General features: G+C 46.7%; 1 protein-coding gene across 7 annotated transcripts in view; it reads right to left on the reverse strand.

Moving 5' to 3' along the window:
* The window catches only part of ERG (ETS transcription factor ERG), a 186,149-nt gene that overhangs the window by 39,086 nt on the left and 128,602 nt on the right, over positions 1–18,461 (reverse strand). For all 7 annotated transcript variants that reach the window (XM_025449910.3, XM_035709181.2, XM_025449911.3 and 4 more), the window contains one exon: positions 1,382–1,533. In XM_025449910.3, the coding sequence (XP_025305695.1) occupies positions 1,382–1,533 (152 nt within the window). The remainder of the gene's footprint in view (positions 1–1,381; positions 1,534–18,461) is intronic.

The following is an 18,461-nucleotide window of genomic DNA, read 5'->3' on the forward strand; positions in this document are numbered from 1 at the left end:
GAGATGCATTTAGTGACCCCTGGAGCAAGGGAGAATCACGTTCTTGCAAACCTTGCCCATGCATAGATATCCTTTCACTCATCCTCCCCTTAGTTAATATTCACTTGAACACCTACTGCATTCCAGGTCAGCACCTGGTTGGCCATGGAGGTTGGGCCTTTGGGGGGGCTGAGGCTGTATGGAGGGAGGAAGCTAAAAAGCAAACACTCACATGAATGTGCAGTATGATGACCAATGGGAGTGAACACAGTAAAGACAAATAAGGCAGGGAAGATGAGGATGCTGAGATCAGCCAACTGGAGTTGAGAATGGTTCTAGATGAGAAGCCCTCAGGAAAGGGCTCTCTGAGGAGAAGTTTGCACCCAGCCCTGATGAAAGACAGAGCTACCTGGAATCAAGGGTTTCAGGCTGAAGTGGCAGCAAATCCAAGCTCCCGAGACTGAGCCACAGGGTGACCAGATGGTTAGCCACAAGGAGTGACAGGGAGGATCCCACGGGGGCTGTGTCAGGAGCCAAGACTGAGCCCAGAACCTCAAGGAGGAGAACAAAGTGGGCAGGCAGATCTGTGTGAACTCTAACGTGGCCTCTTACTATTAGACCCTGGGAAAAGTTAGTTGACCTCTGGAAGCTCCATTTTCCTCATCAGGGAAATTGTGATTAAGAATTCCATTTCCCAAGATTTCCTGAGATGGTGTCTCCAAACTGCTTACCAAAAACCCTGCCATGGAGTAAGTTCTTATTGTGGCCATGGTATTTTTGGTTTTATGTGGCACATTTCCTCTGAGAAGCTGTGTGAAACTCATCTTTCCCATTCCCTTCAGTTTTGCTCAACAAGTTAGTTCCTGGCATTTCCTCAAATTCAGAGCTATTGCTTTGGTTTGAGTTTAGAATTACTTCTGTGGCAAAGAATTACTCTGGTTCTCGGAATCTGTAGTACAGGCCAGGGATAGCTGGAATTCTTGATTTTGAGAACGCGCAATACATAGCTCCCAGCGTTTTATTTTTTGCTGGATAAAAATTTCTTTTTTTTAAAGCCTACTATCTAGTATGAAGAGCACTTCATCTAAAAAATATTTAATACCAAATAATCTCAGAAAAAGGGCAATTCTTCCCTTGAGTGGTCACTTTTCATAGATTTCCATTTTCTCTCTCTCTCTCTCTCTCTCTCTCTCACACACACACACACACACACACACACACATACACACACAGATCAGGGGACATTTCACCAAAGGTGGTCAGACTCCTGCTGGCTTCCGTGTAGAATAATGGCCCTAGACCAGTGAGGATGATGGAAGCCAGAGGTGGGAAGAGAAAGCTGAACAGCCTTCTGGAAAGGTGTGGCTTGCGGACTGAGCAGAGTGAAGTATGAGCATCTGACCTGCTGGGACGATGACTCTACGCTCGTTCGTGGTCATGTTTGGGGGCGGCATGTGCTTCTCCTCCATGTAGCTGCCATAATTCATGCCCACAGTGTCGGGGCTGCCCACCATCTTCCCGCCTTTGGCCATACTGCATTCATCCGGGGAGTTCCTGAAGGAGAAGAAGATAAATCCTACCATTATTGTTGCCACCAAGAAGCCTGCCTCCCAGTCTTTTTGTGATATACAGAGAGAACCAAAGAAGGGCAAGGTGGGGAGGCTGAGGAAGGAGGAGGAGAGAAGAGAAATGTCAAAGGGCAAATACAGTGTCTGCTCTGCGCTGAATGACCGTGTCCCCTCAAAACTCCATTTTTGAAGCCCTGACACCAAAAGTAATGGTTTTTGGAAGTGGGGCCTTTGGGAGGTGACCAGGGTCCCACAAGGTCATGACAGTGAGGACCCTGTGATGGAATTAGTGCCCTTACAAGAAGCAGAAGAGACCAGAGGACTCTCCTTCTCTGTCTCTGCCACTGAGCACACACTGAGAAGGTGGCCGTCCACAGCTCAACGAGAGAGCTCTCCCTAGACCCCAACCCTGCCAGCACCTTGGTCCTGAAGTTCTAGCCTCCAGAACTGTGAGAAATACATTAATAGATGCCTGCTGGGTAAGCCCCCCCAGTCTGTGGTATTTTGTTATGACAGCGGAGTTGGACTAATATAGCGCCCACGCTCAGTTGAAGCACCAAGCAGACACCAGGGATGCAAAGCTGCCACCTGGCTTCTCTTTCTTAAGCCAGCTCCTTCTGAAACTGTCATGTCAAAACTTCCCTGGTGACAGCTGTTTGGAAACACTTGCAGGGAACAGTGAACTACCATTGTCCTCTCTCTGTGACTATAAACAAGCCATGTACACAGATGCTTGGAGGCAACACCGGCTCTGAAGGCACTCTGACAGGCTTATCCTAGAACGGCATTCCTCTTCCAAACCTCAGAATGAGATCCTTGTGTCCAATTTCAAATCCCTATAGCCAATCTTTAGATATGGAGCTTTGAAGGCTCACCATGTCCCCAGCGGAGGTGCAAGCAGGCAGGACAGAGGAGGAGGCAGGCCTGGTACCCTGGGAGGTGGCGGGAGAGTACACTCAGCAGCCCCTAGGCTGGGATAGGATGAAGCCAGCTCTGAGGATGCAGAAAGGGATCAGCAGCTGGCACTCGGGTAACCCTTCACAGGGCTACTGTTACTAAGGCAGTTGTAGTCATTTGGATAAAGACAAATCTGCCTTTCTTTTCTGGAAATATATATATATATATATATATATATATATATATATATATATATATATATAGTGAAATTTGAAGGGTAGAGGATATGGTGGAATCATATCTAATAGGGAAATCCCACATGGAATATCCAGCTTACCTGGGAAACAGAAAAATATGTCAATGTCTTTTAGAAATTAACCCACAGATGGTTAACTCAAGCTCACTGTATAGCTGAGGGATCTTGATAGTTGGGTTACGTCTTCTAAGGTGGATTTCTAGCAATTGCTTCTCCAGCTCTACCCAACACAGGACTTTCATGCCTTTGGGAATCTCCAAATTTCCACTGGATGTCGGATTTCCTCACCCAGTGTCTAAAGCCTTGAGGCTATGGACTCCACTCCAAGGAGTTTTACTTCATCTTCTCCACAGCTCAGTAGTGGGAGCTCTGCAGCCAACTTGTGGAATCATGGAACTGTGGGACTGGCATGGACCTGACCCTCAAGTCTGAGAAGGTCAAAACCATCTGAGGCAGAAGGGCACTTTCCAGGTGGGACAGGGCTGAGTTGGGATGGAGGAGTTTATTCAAGAGCCAAAGGTGTGGTAAGGGTGTGGACAGAAAGGGCAGACGGATGGGCAGTGCCCTGCAAAGAGCATTCAGCATCTCTAGAACTATAAAAAACCAAAGGGCCTTCTCTGCACTTGCTCACGTGGCTGGTGCTGATGGAAGGGGCTGAGGGCTGTCGAGGAGGAAGGAGCAGGCATGTCTGTGGGTAGAGATCATGGTCAGGGTCACAGGACTAGGGCCCTACCACAGGCCTGGAAATCCATGGTCCTGCTTCATGGCATCCTCACAGCTGTGCTAACATGAAGGAAATTTAAAAACAAACACAGTCTGAGTTCCCATGGTGCAGATCCTCTATATTTCCACCGCTGCCTACACATGCACTACTTCCTGCTGATGCTACTTTTCCTGGCTTCAAACACTTATCTCTAGAAGCCTCATCCTAATATCACAACATGGAATGTCTTCACTTGAGACTTTGTTTCCTATGCCTTTGGAAAATTCCACCAGTTGAGTGGAGGATGTGTGTTTTGGTCTATTTGCCTCAAGGAGAGAAGTTACTAGGGACGAGGGGACAGTCTGAAAATTTTGGTTCTTCAGGGCAAAAGCTTTAGATGCTGCTCAGTGGATGAGAGTAACTCCAGCTACAACTATAAAATCTAGGGTGAGCACTGTGGGTTCTGCTCATTCAGTCATCTGTTTAGACCACTTTTATTGAGTGCCCGCTGTATACCAGGCACCATAAATCCCCTCTTCTCCAGCAAGACAGGTAAGCTTTCCCATTTAGCTTTCATTGTAAAAAAACAGCCACATGAACCCATCAGACCTGATTTTCAAAAGCTGCCTCTTCAGAACATTGTATTTTGTTTAAGCTTCAGAGGAAGACAGATTGGAACCATGTTCTTGATCATTTCAAATAGTTTTTGTAAAAACTCTAAGGGAACTCCATCCCCGAGGAGAGGAGAGGGTCACTCCACAGGCCTCCGACATGCTGGACTCAAGCAGGTAATCAAGGCATAAGGGCCTCAGAGATCCCAGGTGTGCTGTTCCCGCTTCTCAATCTTCTCCCTTGTTTATTCTCTTGGGAATTTTAACAGCCCAAGAGGAGAGCATATATACATGGGCCCTGTCCTGAGACCCTAACCTTTATCGGTCCTCTCACAGCCTGAGGTAGCAGGTATGGGCACCATATCTACTTTTCAGAGGTATAGCTGAAGGGGTATGCTCAGTTCCCAGAGCCAGGAGGGGTCAGAATGAAGACTGGAAGCTAGACAGCCTAACCCACTGTCCATGCTTCTGGTCCCCATGTGGGGACCTCCACAAGGAAGCCTCCACCAAGGAAAGGAAGATGCTGTTCTTACAAGTTAAAATAGGCCTTAATTTCAGAAAGGCATGGAGAACTCCCTGACCACGTGTTACTCTGGTTTAAGGCATGCATTGCAACACCTGCACAATTCCTATTCTAGGACACCACTGTAGCCCCATGGCTTGTTCAATTCCTGGCACAGCAGGTATGGGAACCAACCAGGACATGTCTAAAAAAAAAAAACCTGAGTAAGAAATAGAGGCAATTCCCGGAGATTTTTTCAGAGGCATCTATTTAGACACTTTGTTTAAGGGGAAAAAAAAAATCCCAACATGATTCAGAGAACTGGCAAGTGTCTATTTAAAAGTCTCCCAATAAATACATTTTCAGCTCATGGCCCAGGTGTGATAAGGAAAGACCCACACTTCAGAAATCTGCCTCCTGGCTGACTGCACTGAGCTCCACAGACACTGTGCATTCTAAGGCTTGCAAGTTGGCAGGGAGAAACTTCCCAGGAACAGTTTGGTATTCCACTCGCATCACATGATTCCTACTCCAACAAAAGGATTTGGACGTTCAATGCATTGCTTTTGAAATACACGTAGCAAAGGGCATCCCTTTAAATATTCTATTTTTAGTATTTGCATATGTGTTTTCCAGCAGTTTCTGTGAAAATTCTCAGGCAATTCATTAGATGCTTGTTAAATGGAGAATCGTTTGGGGAATATGAAATGTCTCTGTGTTGTTGTTCTGGGGGTTAATTTCATTATTGCAAATAGATGTCATGAAAGATATTTCTCTCAAGGACTCTGTCTTTTGGGGGCATACAGAAGTTATTATGCAAATCAAAATCACAATGAGAGATCACCCCACACCTGTCAGGATGGCTAGTCCAAAAAAAAAAAATAAATAAATGTTGGCAAAGATGTAAAGAAACTGGAGCCCTCATGCTGTCGGTGGGGATGCAAAATGGTGCAGCATTGGGACACAGGATGGAGGTTCCTTGAAAGTCTTCAGAAAAGACAACCATATGACCCAGCAATCTCATTTATGCATATTTATCTGAAAGAACTGAAATCTAAACTTCAAAGAGATACTAGCACTACTATAGTCACTGCACACTCTTCACAATGATCAAGGCGTGGAAGTGACTGTCCACTGATAGGTGAATGGATAAAGATAATGTGGTGTATACAATAGTGGGATACTATTTTCCTTTAAAAAAAGGAAATTCTACAGTCTATGACTGTGCACAAACCTTGAGGACATTACACTGAGTGACATAAGCCAGTCACAGAAGGACAAATAGCATGGGATTCCATTTACATGAGGTGTCTAATGTGGTCAATTTGAGGGAATTGAAGTGGTTTTTCAGAGCTCAGGGAGGGAGAAATGGGGAGTTAATACTAATCAAGAGGCATAAAATTTCAGTCAAGCGAGATGAAAAATCTCTCGAGACCTGTTCTCCAATATTCTACCTATGGTGAACAATAATAATGTACATCTCAAAATTTGTTGAAAGGGTAGGTCTCATATTAAGTGTTCTCACCCCAATAAAATAAAATAAATTAAGAATTACTGTGCCTTCGGGTGCCTGGGTGGCTCAGCGAGTTAAGTGTTTGCCTTTGGCTCAGGTCAGGATCCAGGATCAAGTCCTGAGTTGGGTTCCCCACCCTCAGCAGGAAGTCTGCTTCTCCATCTGCCCCTCCCCCTGCTTGTACTCTTTCTCTCTCTCATTCTCTCAAATAAATAAATAAAATCTTTTTAAAAAAAGAGTTACTAGGTCTTAACCACATTCTCAAATGCACATTTTCATGTCTGGGTTTTATGTGTAACCCGAAAACCACCAGTCTTGGCAATCCCATAGAGAATGTGGCATCAGTGAGAGGGACCAGGAGCTGAGAGGACAGCTGCTCCCCTCTGTCAGAGCAGGAGAAATCTCACATTGGGCTGAGGTTGCCTCAGGGGGGGAAGGCTGGTGCAGAGGGAAGAATTTCACCAAGACACTGGACAACAGCTGGGGCACCATATCACTTCCCAACTCCCCTACCATCCCCTTGGAGCCACACAGCCTTAGGAGGTCAGTATCAGAAGCAACCTCACAGATCTCCCTGGGGTGTGGGCTAATTGGGGTCACTCCGGGGAATGCAGAAAGCCCATTCTACCAACATGATAAAAAGATGGGGCAATGGAGCCCTTCTTCAGGTAACTGGAGACACATGCCCAATTAAGTTGTTTTATTGAGCCTCAAGGAATGAATCACTTATAAACAGTAGAAAATAAAGCCTGTGACTGAGATAACCAGCACTGACTTCTTACGACATACTGGTATTTCAAATTAACGGTGAAAGGACATGGCAAAGAATATCAAATAAACTGGAACTGCATTAAATTTAAATTCAGGTGAGAAGTCAGACATGAACCCCCCCATGAACATGAACATGAACCCCCACAGGGTTCTCATACAGTTTCAGAATCAAGGAGTTAGAAGAGGCTCCATTCCCAAGCCCCCAGACATGACTTTCCAGAAGCTACTTAGACCAACAAATGAACATTTTTCTAAACAGGAGATTCCATCATTTTCCACTGTACCTTTAGAGTTATATTTCTGTGGATATGTGGTGGTTTTCAATATATTTTCCCCTACCCTTTCTCAAACTGTGTGTCATTTATAAGATTGCATACATGACATGCAATATAAGACAGTTATAAAATACATACAAGACAAAATGATAACATGAATAATCAAAGGATTGAAGTGAATGGAATGTAAGGCAGAAAAATAATTAATCATGAGATAATATCAGCACATTGAGTAGGCTTACTCTTTATAGCTGCTAGAAGTAGGACACCAATTTATCTCTGAGCTTCCTACTAGCCAAAGCAAAGAAGGAAATGTATCCTGTCATAATTCAAGGTGTCAGACACATCAAGATGAACCAGTTATTCAGCAGAAGCAGAAGTTTCTCTCATGGCTTCTCCCAAAGAAAAGTGGGTGATACAGCAAGCAATATCCTTCCCAAATCCAGAGCATTCCACGCAGTGCCTGGGAGCTGGTGACAAAGCAGGGGGCTCCAAGAACACAGATCTCAGCTGCTTTGGCTACAGAAATCAAGAGATTGCACATGCTTAGCTAGTCCTTCATACTTGCCATTTCTTGACACTTTTGGAAAGAATGGGCCAACCAGAGAGATCGGTGAAGGGATCTTGAGAGATGGAATGCTATATATTCCAGTTTCCACAATCTTCTATTTCTGTGTTTTAAACTCAAATTTGCCTCTGAAAGTGCCTAATGCATTGTGGACAAACAAATGTTTATAGACCTCAGTTGATTTGAACTTAGGCTGTTGGGATCCTGAGTCCAAGTACCTTTTTTAAAGATTTTATTTATTTATTCATGAGACACACAGAAAGAGAGGCAGAGACATAGGCAGAGGGAGAAGCAGGATCCTTGCAGGAGCCCGATGTGGGACTTGATCCCAGGACCCCAGAATCATGCCCTGAGCCAAAGGCAGACGCTCAACCACTGAGCCTCCCAGGTGCCCCTTGAGTCCAAGTATTTGACCACTACACTCTAGGACTTCACCTGGTAACTCCACATGAGCAGTCACTCTCATGGACATGCAACATAAGTGGATGGGCCCTCAGAAAACTCCATTTCTTTACTGTTGGGTATTTTCAGAAGAATATCCTCGGAGTGGCCCTGAAGGCAGTCATGGAGAGATGTGCAGATGTGAGCTGAGCAGTGGCAGCCACGTACAAAGCCAGGGCCTCCAGGGAGAAGCCCAAGATGGCATGTTGATGTGGATATACACATGAATTTTGATTAGTCTAGGTTTTTTTTTGATCACCTCAATTTCCAGTTGAATGTCAAATGCTCCCCCAACAAGACTCCCTTGAGGTGCTCGGTACCGTACATGCTCTGCAGAGATGACGGGCTTGCACACTGGGAGCCTGGGAGGGAGTCAGATGAGAGGTCCCCACACTAAGAGGCATAGCAAGCAATAAATCTGATCCAGAATGTCGGCCCAAGAACTGAGGACCAGGACACAAGCTGGACCATCAGAAAAGCAGTCTCAGGTTTTAAGATCAAGTGGAACACAGCCCGAGACAAAAGCTTCATTTAGCTGTTCCTATACATAATACCTTATTTTTAAAAGGGGTAACACACCTGTGAAAATGTACTGAGAAATTAAAGCCGGGGCTTTGTTTTTGAAAAACAGAATAAACTTGGCATCTGACATTGGTTTGCTCACATCAGAGACTGCTTACAGCAGGGGAGATTCCATCATGGAAAGAGCCCGCAGTGAAGGGCACAGACGTGGCCATTAGCTTGACAAAAATGGAGCCTCAGCCCTGCGCTGTCCTCTGTACCACTTGAATGGACCTCATTGATCTGAGAATGTCGCTGAGGGCAGCCCCAGGCAACAATCCTGAGCTCACTAGCCACATGAAGTCTGTGATTCACCCTCACTTCAGAAGAGTTAGCAGAGGCACTAGTGCCTTAGAAAAAAGTCCAAGGCAAGTCAAATTAAATTTGGAAAATCAATATACTTCCTCTAGAAGTGGGTAGAGACAAACCCACAATCCTCTTGAAAATCCACCTATTCTTCAAGACCCATCCTTCTTCCCATGCCTGGATTCCTCTTGCACTTAAAGAGACCACTGTCTGCAGTCTTGCTCTCCACCTCATGCTGGTGGAGTGTTCCTAAGCTTTAACTTCCAGACTGATCTTCCGCAAATACAAACCCATGCTGGCTATGTGTATCCTAAGTCCTTCCCACCTTTGGATAAACCCATACTCCCTAGATTCTCCATTGGCCCTGGGTCTCCTCAATTCATTCACTCCTTTAACCAGTACTTATGGAGCAAGTCTCTCAGCCAGGCCCTGTCCCAGGTGCTAAGAATACATCGGCATCCCTATTCTCATGGTGTCTGCATTTGAGTGCAGAAACCCCCTCTCCCACACTCCACATTCTCTTGCCCTCAAAGACCATGTTCTGTATCACCCTGACTCTTAAGTGGATAAGCAAGCTAATGTTACTATGGTGCGGTCTTCAGCTCGTCCCTGTTTACCAGAATGTCACTATCTTCCCGAATGTTCTTTTTAGTTTATTGGGTGATGAAGCTATGTGAGAGAAATACAAAGGTTTTCTTTGGCAGCTCTGCCCTAAAAGCCCAAAGAGGTCAGTTCCGAGAGAGGGCCCGTGGGAGGCTGGCTGGGGCATGCATTCCGGGCCTGTCTTAAACCCGAATACCGAAAAACCCTTCTCAGGTGGTTTTCCTCCTAAGAACCCTAAAAGCACATACTTAGTCCTAATCGACCGAACAAACTCCTAATCGAGTTTCATAGCATGAATTGAGGTAAGGCACCACAAAAAGTATTTTCAGGACCCCAGACAAGGAGGGGATTGTCTGGAGAGCGCCGGGGTAATTTGTGGGTCTGTTTTATTTCTGAATCAGAGGCAGTGGAAAAGCTGCTTCAGACCCCATGGCCCGAGCAGCGGGTGGAGCTCGGCAGTGATTCATGGAGAGCTCCCCGCTCAAACTGAAACTGTAGATGTTTGTCTTCACAGCTGTGTGTTATTTTTACCCTTGCTAAATATGTTCTCTTACACCTGGAATCCCAGTCTCTTCCCTCCAGTCCAGTCCCCTTCCCCTTCTCCAAAGCAGCTGAAGACTAAGTTAATTAAAAAAGTCACCACTAACTCACTAACAGTTAGTTCTTTGTCCCTGAAAGGGGTTTGAAGTTTCCCTGCATTTCACTATTTAAGTTTCTATTTCTCTTTATGGCTTGAGAACGGATATCAGCAAGATCTTGAAATTTGGGGAGAAATGCATCCTTTTGGGACTCATCATTTGGAAATAAAATATTCTACAGACTAAGATCTCTATAAACATGCTCAGGATGTTTTACCTTGTGAGTGGTGTGTGTGTGTGTGTGTGTGTGTGTGTGTGTGTGTGCGCGCGTGCGCGCATGTGTGTCTTTCTTTTATTCTTTGCTCAAAACAGGTTTCTCAGAGAGGAATGAATTAAGCCCAATAGCCACCAAAGTGCTTCAATTTTTTATTTTCATAACAGGCTATGTAAATTCTGGTTAACCAACATGATTTCACTTTTGAGACAGAGTATGCCAAAGCAGTCCCCCTGTCCCTCTGCCAACACCCACAGCGACCTGATGGGACTCCCGTGTGTCATAATGGGGAGCAGGACTCCTAGGCTCTTTTCCCCTACAAAATGGAACCCATCCACTGGACGTCCCAAGAGATGGCAAAGACAGCAAGGAGCGTCTGCTGCAAAGAGGGGATGAGGAGAAGTCTGCTCCAGACAGAGAAGCAGTAGCAGAGGCTTTGTCCCCTCCTGACTTTTCCTTGAGTAAGACTCTGTCAGGCCATGTCTCAGTTTTGCAGCCCAAGGAACTGACATCTATAAAGACTCAAGGCCTCTTACAAGTAGGACAAGCTATTACTAACTGACCTCACTATCACCCTTTGGAAAATTCACCAGCTTACCAGTCTCCAACACCGTGCCACCCACACCTTGGAAGAAGGCCGAGCTTAATTAGGAGCCATCAGAAGCTTGAGGCAGACAGAAGCAAATGCAATTGCTGTTGCAGGTGTCACAGTCCTAACATAATACATGAAGTCTTACAGAAAATATAGGAAAACACATATTAAGTCAAATGTCGAGGAGTCAAAGTAGAAAGGCATGGAGAAAGTGCAGGCCCAGCAAACCACTTTCAAATACCAAATACTGAGTACTGCACATAAAAGGAGGAATCCCGGCATTCGAAGACTTTCAGCCAAGATTCCATTCTGTAGGTAGAGGCTGGGCACAGCAAGCTCAGCACAGACGACATGCAGAGTCCATGAGCCGTCACCATCCTGAGAACTCTACATTTCAGCCCAATGAGTATTTACTGGGAGCCACCAATGTGCTCGGATTGCAAGTCTCTTCATCACGCTTACAATTTTTAAAATGTGATTTTGTTTGGAGACATCTCACGAAGGTAATGTGAAGGTGAGTGCGGATAACTTGACCTGCTGTAATAAATTCAAATGAGATGCAGGTAAATGGTTTTTAATGTGTACTCTCTGCAAGACAACAAAATGGTCAGGGTGTGGATGTAATGCCTGTCGGACAAGAGACAGAATGCATGGCTCGTCTGTCATTTGGAGGAAGCGCCGCTGTCCCTGTCAACACAGAAGAGCTGTCTGGCTCAAGGAAGCAGCCTGAGGGAGAGGAGAGGAGCCCAGGCCTAGGGTCAAAGGGCCTATGACAGGTGGATGTGAGCAAGTTATGAAAATATTGAGAAACTCAATGTTTTTCATCCAAAAAAAGGGATATAATCATAATGCCATTTCACAAATTTAATGAAGAAATTGGAGGAGATACTGTGTACTAAAATTCTGTTAATAAATCACAGTATGCTGTGGAGGTACTGATGAATGTTGCTCATCTGGGATGCTCTGTTTCATGCCCAGGAGGACTGGGTCACACCATCATGCCTGCTACGGTTGAGCCCTGAACATCCCTCTGTTCTGAACTTGTCACGTGATTTCACAGAACATTCCTCACCTTTGAGGGACCATGAGCTTCTTTTACTCATCTTCATAGCAGCTAACACAGTGCATGATGTAAACACCAATTAAATGTTAATTTAGGACAAGTTTTCTCAGTTTGGGCACTATTGACATTTGGGGCCAGACCATTCTTTTGGAGATGGAAGGAGTGGGGTGGGGGTGGGGATCCTCTCTTGTATATTATGGGATGTTGAGCAGGATCTTTGGCTTCCAGCCACTAAATGTGAGGAATGTCCCCCAGTTGTGACAAAAATGTCTGCAGACTTTGCCAAATGTGCCCTGAGGCACAATCACTGTGGTTGACCACTGTTGGTTTAATGAATTAAGATCCACTGAACTCAGGCAAGAAGGCAAGGGCTCCCTCATTGTGCCTGGTGTTTATGAGCACTAAGTGTGTGGCCTCAAGGTCTCGCCCAATACTTGGAGGGGCCCAGGCTCTAACCACAGGAGGATTCTCAGTGTGGCTTGTCCACACCTCATCTGGAGTATACCCCCAGACCTTATTCACCCCCACTTCCCTCTTTCTTACTCTGTAGGTCCAACCTAGCAGCAAAGCACATCAATTCTACCTTCAAAATATATCCAGAACGCCATCATTCTCCCCACCCCTCCACCACTACCACTCTCACCGAGGCCCCACCATCCCATACCCTAATTCCTGCAGAGGCCTCTCAGCAGGTCTCGGCTTCACTACCGGAGCCAGGAGATCCTGCTAAATCCTGCTAAATCACACCCCCACTTTTGCCTACAGCACCCCGTTGGGTCTCCTAACTCACTCAGAGTGAGGCCCACGATCACTTTAACTCATTGCCTGTTTGTGGCTTGGGTTACTAAATGTCAGTCACGATTGTCCTCTAAAGCTTCAGCCTGACCTCAGGGCCTTTGCACTCAGCACTTCCTTTTCCTGGTATATTCTGCTGTTTAACCAGGGGGCAGTCTCCCTCACTACCTTTGGGGCTTTATTCAAATGTCACTTTCTTAGAGGTAATGTTCTCAGGCCACCCTCTGTCCTGCCTCATTTTTCTCCTTAACATTTACCGTAATCTAACCAGCTATATGTTTTAATTGGTTATCTGATTCAATGGCCATCTTCCCCGAGGAGAAAGTGAATATAGCAGGGCAGATATTTTTTTGTGTTTTATGCCTCTCTATGTCAGGTACCTAGAACAGTGACTGCACATGGTAGATGCTCAATAAATACTTGTTGCATGAATGAACAACTGCCAGCATACCCGGTATGTCTGATGTCAAGATGGACCAATCAGATAGCCCCTTTCCTGTCGTCGTCATCACACTGCAGGTGGCATGCTCATTAAACATTATGTCCAAAGCATCTTGCTATTTCATGCTAGGCCGGAGTTACCCACCCAGTGAATCTTCCTGCCAGACCACACAGAGGGGCAAGACCCAGTCTCCCCCTCCCAGCCACACAGGCTCAGGCAGGTAAAACCCTACTATGGTGTGAGGTGAGGGAGGCGCACCTCGGCTCAGGCAGACGGACCTCCCGGGGGCAGACCAACCTCTCCACGTTGCATTCTCCCAGACTCTGCCGGCCACTCATTTTTCATCTCCCTGAATCCTGCAACAGAGCACTGATTCTCAGATCGGTGAGCACAGGAATCCCCAGAAGGCTCATTAAAGCACAGAGCTGGGCTCCATCCCAGAGTCTTGTCAGATTCGGCAGGTGTGGGGAGGGCCCAAGAATGTGCATGTCTAACAGCTCCCGGCTGGTGCTGATGCTGCTGATCTTGGGGCTCCACTGTGAGAATTGCCACACCAGGGAGCCCTCACTGGACTCGAGCAAGAGGTTAATGACTCCAGGTGGTGTGGGGACTGGGCTGGGGCAGGATTCACAGCATGGCACCCAAATTCATTATGTTCCAGCTGCAATAAGCTTCCAGGGGGGCCTACATGGATTTGTTACTTCCAGGTGGGCTACATGGGATTTTCACGTATGGAAGGATGCAGGAGATGTCCAATGCAGCCTTTCTGAGATCCGGCTGACTCTCTGAGTCAGAGATACTCAGATGCCATCAAACAGCTGCTTTGCACACAATACTGCCTTTCATTTAAGGCAATCATGTGTGTGAGTGTGTGTGCATGCGTGCGTGTATGCGTGTGTGTCTTTTTCTCGCCCATCTTGCCTGTCTATAGTGACTTGAGCCTTAGCAACCTCACAGTAAATTAAGGTCATCAGCAGGGGGCTTGCTGGAGGCCAGGCGAGCATGCAACCCCACTGGCAGGAACCTTTGTGTGTACTGTGTGGGCAAACAGCTGGTTCAAGTTTGACTGTGCACAGACACTTCCCCACCGTATGAACACTTGGGGGTTTCTTGTGTGTAAGGCTGGAGTGAAGAAAGGGGGAAGGCAGGGTGGCCATGGACTACTGAGGCTGAGAAATGATGTCCTGTGTCTACACAGTGTGCAGTGAGATTAGTGTCTGCAAGAACCGTGCCCTCTGATACAGCAGCAGCCAAGCCAAACCCACAATTACTTCCCTGTTGGCTCACAAAGCAGTGGTTCCTTTCTCTCCTGTTTTCCTTTTATTATTTTTTATAGAGCTCTATTATAATGGCAACAGATTTCATTTCACCACTTATATTTCATTTCAGGACCCTGTGAGCCCAGAAGGGCTGAGGTTTTGTAGAATTCCATCATTTGGTTAAGGAACAAAGTCCCTCCCTCTACCCAAAGCACTTGGCCTTTTCCTCCAAGGGTAACAGATTGAGAGGGTCAGAAAGGACCATTCCCAAGGATGGTGTTCTGTCAGAGGGAGCTGGGTCAGATTCAGGCAAGACCCCAGCTACAGAGTGCTCTTGTCCTGGGGGATATTCACCAAAGAGCAATGAAGGACCGCAAAGGGAACTGCTTACATGTTGCAGCCAAAGTCTGGGTTTTGACTTATGTCAATTCCCCCTTGAACTTGACTTCTAGAGGCACGTGGCCCCCTCCAAAGTCCACTGCATGAAAGCTCATAGCAATGACAATTAGAAGAAGCTGCTGAGCTGGGGGCCAGGACATACACTTCTTTTCTTGCTTCTGTCCCAGAGTCCCTGACATACCGTGTCTGGGGCTTCCAGTCAGGGGAGTGGTGGGGAGGTGGCCACTACCTCCAGAAAGATGCTTGGCAGGGGGTGGGGGGAATGTTCAGGAGCTACACCCCTTTTCTTGGTTCCCATGCCCTCCTCCACACTGACTCTGCCATGAAACCTGCAGGGCAGGACCCCTGTTCTCCATGGCACTGCCTCTGCCCCTGACACCTTAGATAGAGCTGATATATAGCCAGGGGCCCATTCAAGGTTTCCAGAATGAAAGTCCAGTTTCCAGTGACTGCAGGGCCATGTCCTCTTGTTACGGAGCTGGGACTGATGTGTGTATAAGTATCATGCAGTGAGTCAGAAAACCCTGCAGGTCTGACCCACAGCCATCTTCTGTCTGCTTGTTGGGCCTCTAGATGAAGTAAGCCTTAGCTACACTGAGGGATTCTGAGTATTCCCTTTCTCCATGAACCCCCCTGGCAGCCTGGCATGCTCTGAAGCACAGACTCTGCTGGGCCACCCACCTCTCAGTACTCTGGTAGGTCCCAGTGAACTACAGATATTATGAACCACCCCCTACCACTTCCCATCCGGCCAGGCTGAGCCCCTTAGTGACAAGGAACTGGACACCCCCAGGGAACCTTGGTTAGGAAGTCTAAAAGGAATGGCTTCACCAACCACTGACCAGCACAGGGTCTGGGAGTACCAGGTATGGCCAGTTTCCTGTGTCCATCTGGTCAGGGCACCACAGCCAGTGACTTAACCCAACACTAATCGAGGTGTTGCTGTGATAATATTGCATAGATACTGTTAACATCTATAACCCACTGACATTAAATAAAGGCAATTATTCTTCATAATGTGGGTGGGCCTCATCTAATCCATTGAAGGTCTAAAGAGCAAAAACTCAGCTCTCCCTAAGGAAGAGAAAGTCTGCAGCATCAACTCCTGCCTGAGTTTTCAGCCTGCCAGCCTAGCCTGTCCTCCAGATCTCACACTTGAGAGCCCACACAACCGCAAGAGCCAATTCAACAGACACACCAAGCCGGCCCCGCACTCAACTCCAGCAGATACACTGGGCTCTGGCAAGGATGGACAGGAGCACTGGATTTGTCTCTATAGTAGACATGTCAGCTGTATTGGGGTGGGTAACGATGTCACTTGGTGACCAGCTGATACCTGCGTCAGAGTTCAACTCCACAAAGCCTAGGAGGTGACTGAAGCCCCTCCCTCCCCATTTCACACCAGATCTGCCATTTTTCATCAAAGAAGCATATGGACCTTGATCAAAGGTAGATACAGTCAGCTGTGCTCTCTTCACGGACGGCACCTGCCAAACATACCACCGTGGATCCAAGAGGAAGACAAGGATCACGAGACTGAATTCCCTCAGTATCCACCACCAAAACACATCACAGTTGGCTTCAAAAGCTGGAACTACCTTCAAAATTTCTGTCATGGGAACCTTCTGAGCAATCCTAGAAATTTGTGAGGGCCTAAGAGAGGAAGGTAGTAAGGTTTCCATTGTTCCTTCACAAGAAAACTGATAGGTTCCTCCAAAAACAATTGCATTTCACAGAAAATAGACCCACCTTTGCTCCCGAAAGGAACCCCCAAAGGGCTTCCCTTAGTCAGCTGGGCTGAGGAATATGGAAGAAGCTTCCTGGGAGCCCCGTCCTTCTTGAGGACCCAGCCCCTGGGCTAGGCTCATTGTTCCTGTCCTGAATCCCTGTGGGGACCTCCTCAGGTTGAGAAGGCTGGCGCACGGCCCCAGCCAGGTGGCAAATGGACACTGGCTACGGATGGGAAACACAAGCCTGCCTCAAAGGAAATAGTGGCCACTTCTTCTGCAAGACAACAGGCTTCTTCTATTTACATGTTCTGCTAAACTCAGGAATAGCAGAATGAGAACAAGAGAAGGTTTCGCTTCTCTGACACTATCCTCGACTCCTTGCTTGGTCTCCTCCCGAGGCTGCTAAATCCAGGCTGGCAATTCCTAGAGCTGGTCGAAGGCCATGCTCCAGAAATAAGGGCCCGGGCCTGGCTCACTCTGCGCAGACCTGCCTGGAATCACCTCAGCACCCTCTGTCCGAAGTGTTCTCTCCCACTCTCTCCCACATGCACAGTCTTTCTCTAACACACAGACATAGACACAGACACACACACACACACACACACTGGTGGATTCCCTGCAGGTAGAAACTAGATTTGGAAGAAGAAGTGCTAAGTACTCTCAGTGCTCACAGCACGATGACCAGTTAATGAACCCTGGGAACATTCTATCAGATGGATAGGTTTACCTGTGAAATACGGGCACGTAACCATCAACTAGCTGGGACTCCGCTCCCCTGAGCCCTTTGACGGCATTTCCTACTGAGCTCTTTCCATCCTATCGGGACTCAAGGAGCCACTCACTGCCTTGCTGGGCCTGCCTTGGCTTTAACTCCATTTAAAGGACCAGCATCATAGCAAGATTCAACAGCAGAGTTATCATTCTCATTTTGCAGAAGCAGCTAGATGCATGGAGGGAACGGACTTCTTGGAGCCGAGGAAAGCTCTGACATCTGCAGTCTCCCTGTCTGGCATGCCAGCCTCCCCTCAGCATTCTTGCTAAGGTACGGTGACTTGGGCCCTTTATCAACTACAAGCTGATACAATGGTTTCCAGCACTTATAAAACAATTATAAAAAGCGCATTTAGCAATATATAGCAATATATATTATATATTGCAATATATAATATATATTGCAACAGGGTGGAAAACGCACTCACTGGGTGTGGAGTCAAACACTCCTGGTTTGAATCCAGTTGCTTTAAGCTGTGATCTTGGGTTAGCCAGAAAATGTGTGAGCCTCAGTTCCCTCTTCCATGGTATGGGGACAAGCATTCCTCACAGGGCTGCTTGGAGGACTGATAAATATGAAAGGGTTTTGTACGTGATAGAGCACTAACAAATGTAGGCTGTTCTTACGACTCCGTGTCAGACTGTGCAACATTTAAAAGAAATTACCCAGGGACGCCTGGGTGGCTCAGTTGGTTAAATGTCTGACCTTTGGTTTCAGCTCAGGTCGTGATCTCAGAGTCCTGGGATGGTGCCCACCTCGAGCTCTGCACTCAGCAGCAAGTACACTTGAGATTCTCTCTCTCCCTTCCCCCCTGCCGCTCCCCCTGCTTGTGCTGTTTTTCTCTTACTCTTTCAAATGAATAAATAAATCCTTGGGGGGAAAAAAAAAGAAATTATCCCCTTCTTGTCTTAAGATTTTATATTCTTTCTGAATAAATATGGAGCATTATACCATACTTGAAATCAACTTTACTTTTCAAACCCCCATTGGATTAAATGTTTTT

The sequence above is a fragment of the Canis lupus genome, chromosome 31, assembly GCF_003254725.2.
Source record: "Canis lupus dingo isolate Sandy chromosome 31, ASM325472v2, whole genome shotgun sequence".
In the NCBI taxonomy this organism is placed as follows: Eukaryota; Metazoa; Chordata; class Mammalia; order Carnivora; family Canidae; genus Canis; species Canis lupus.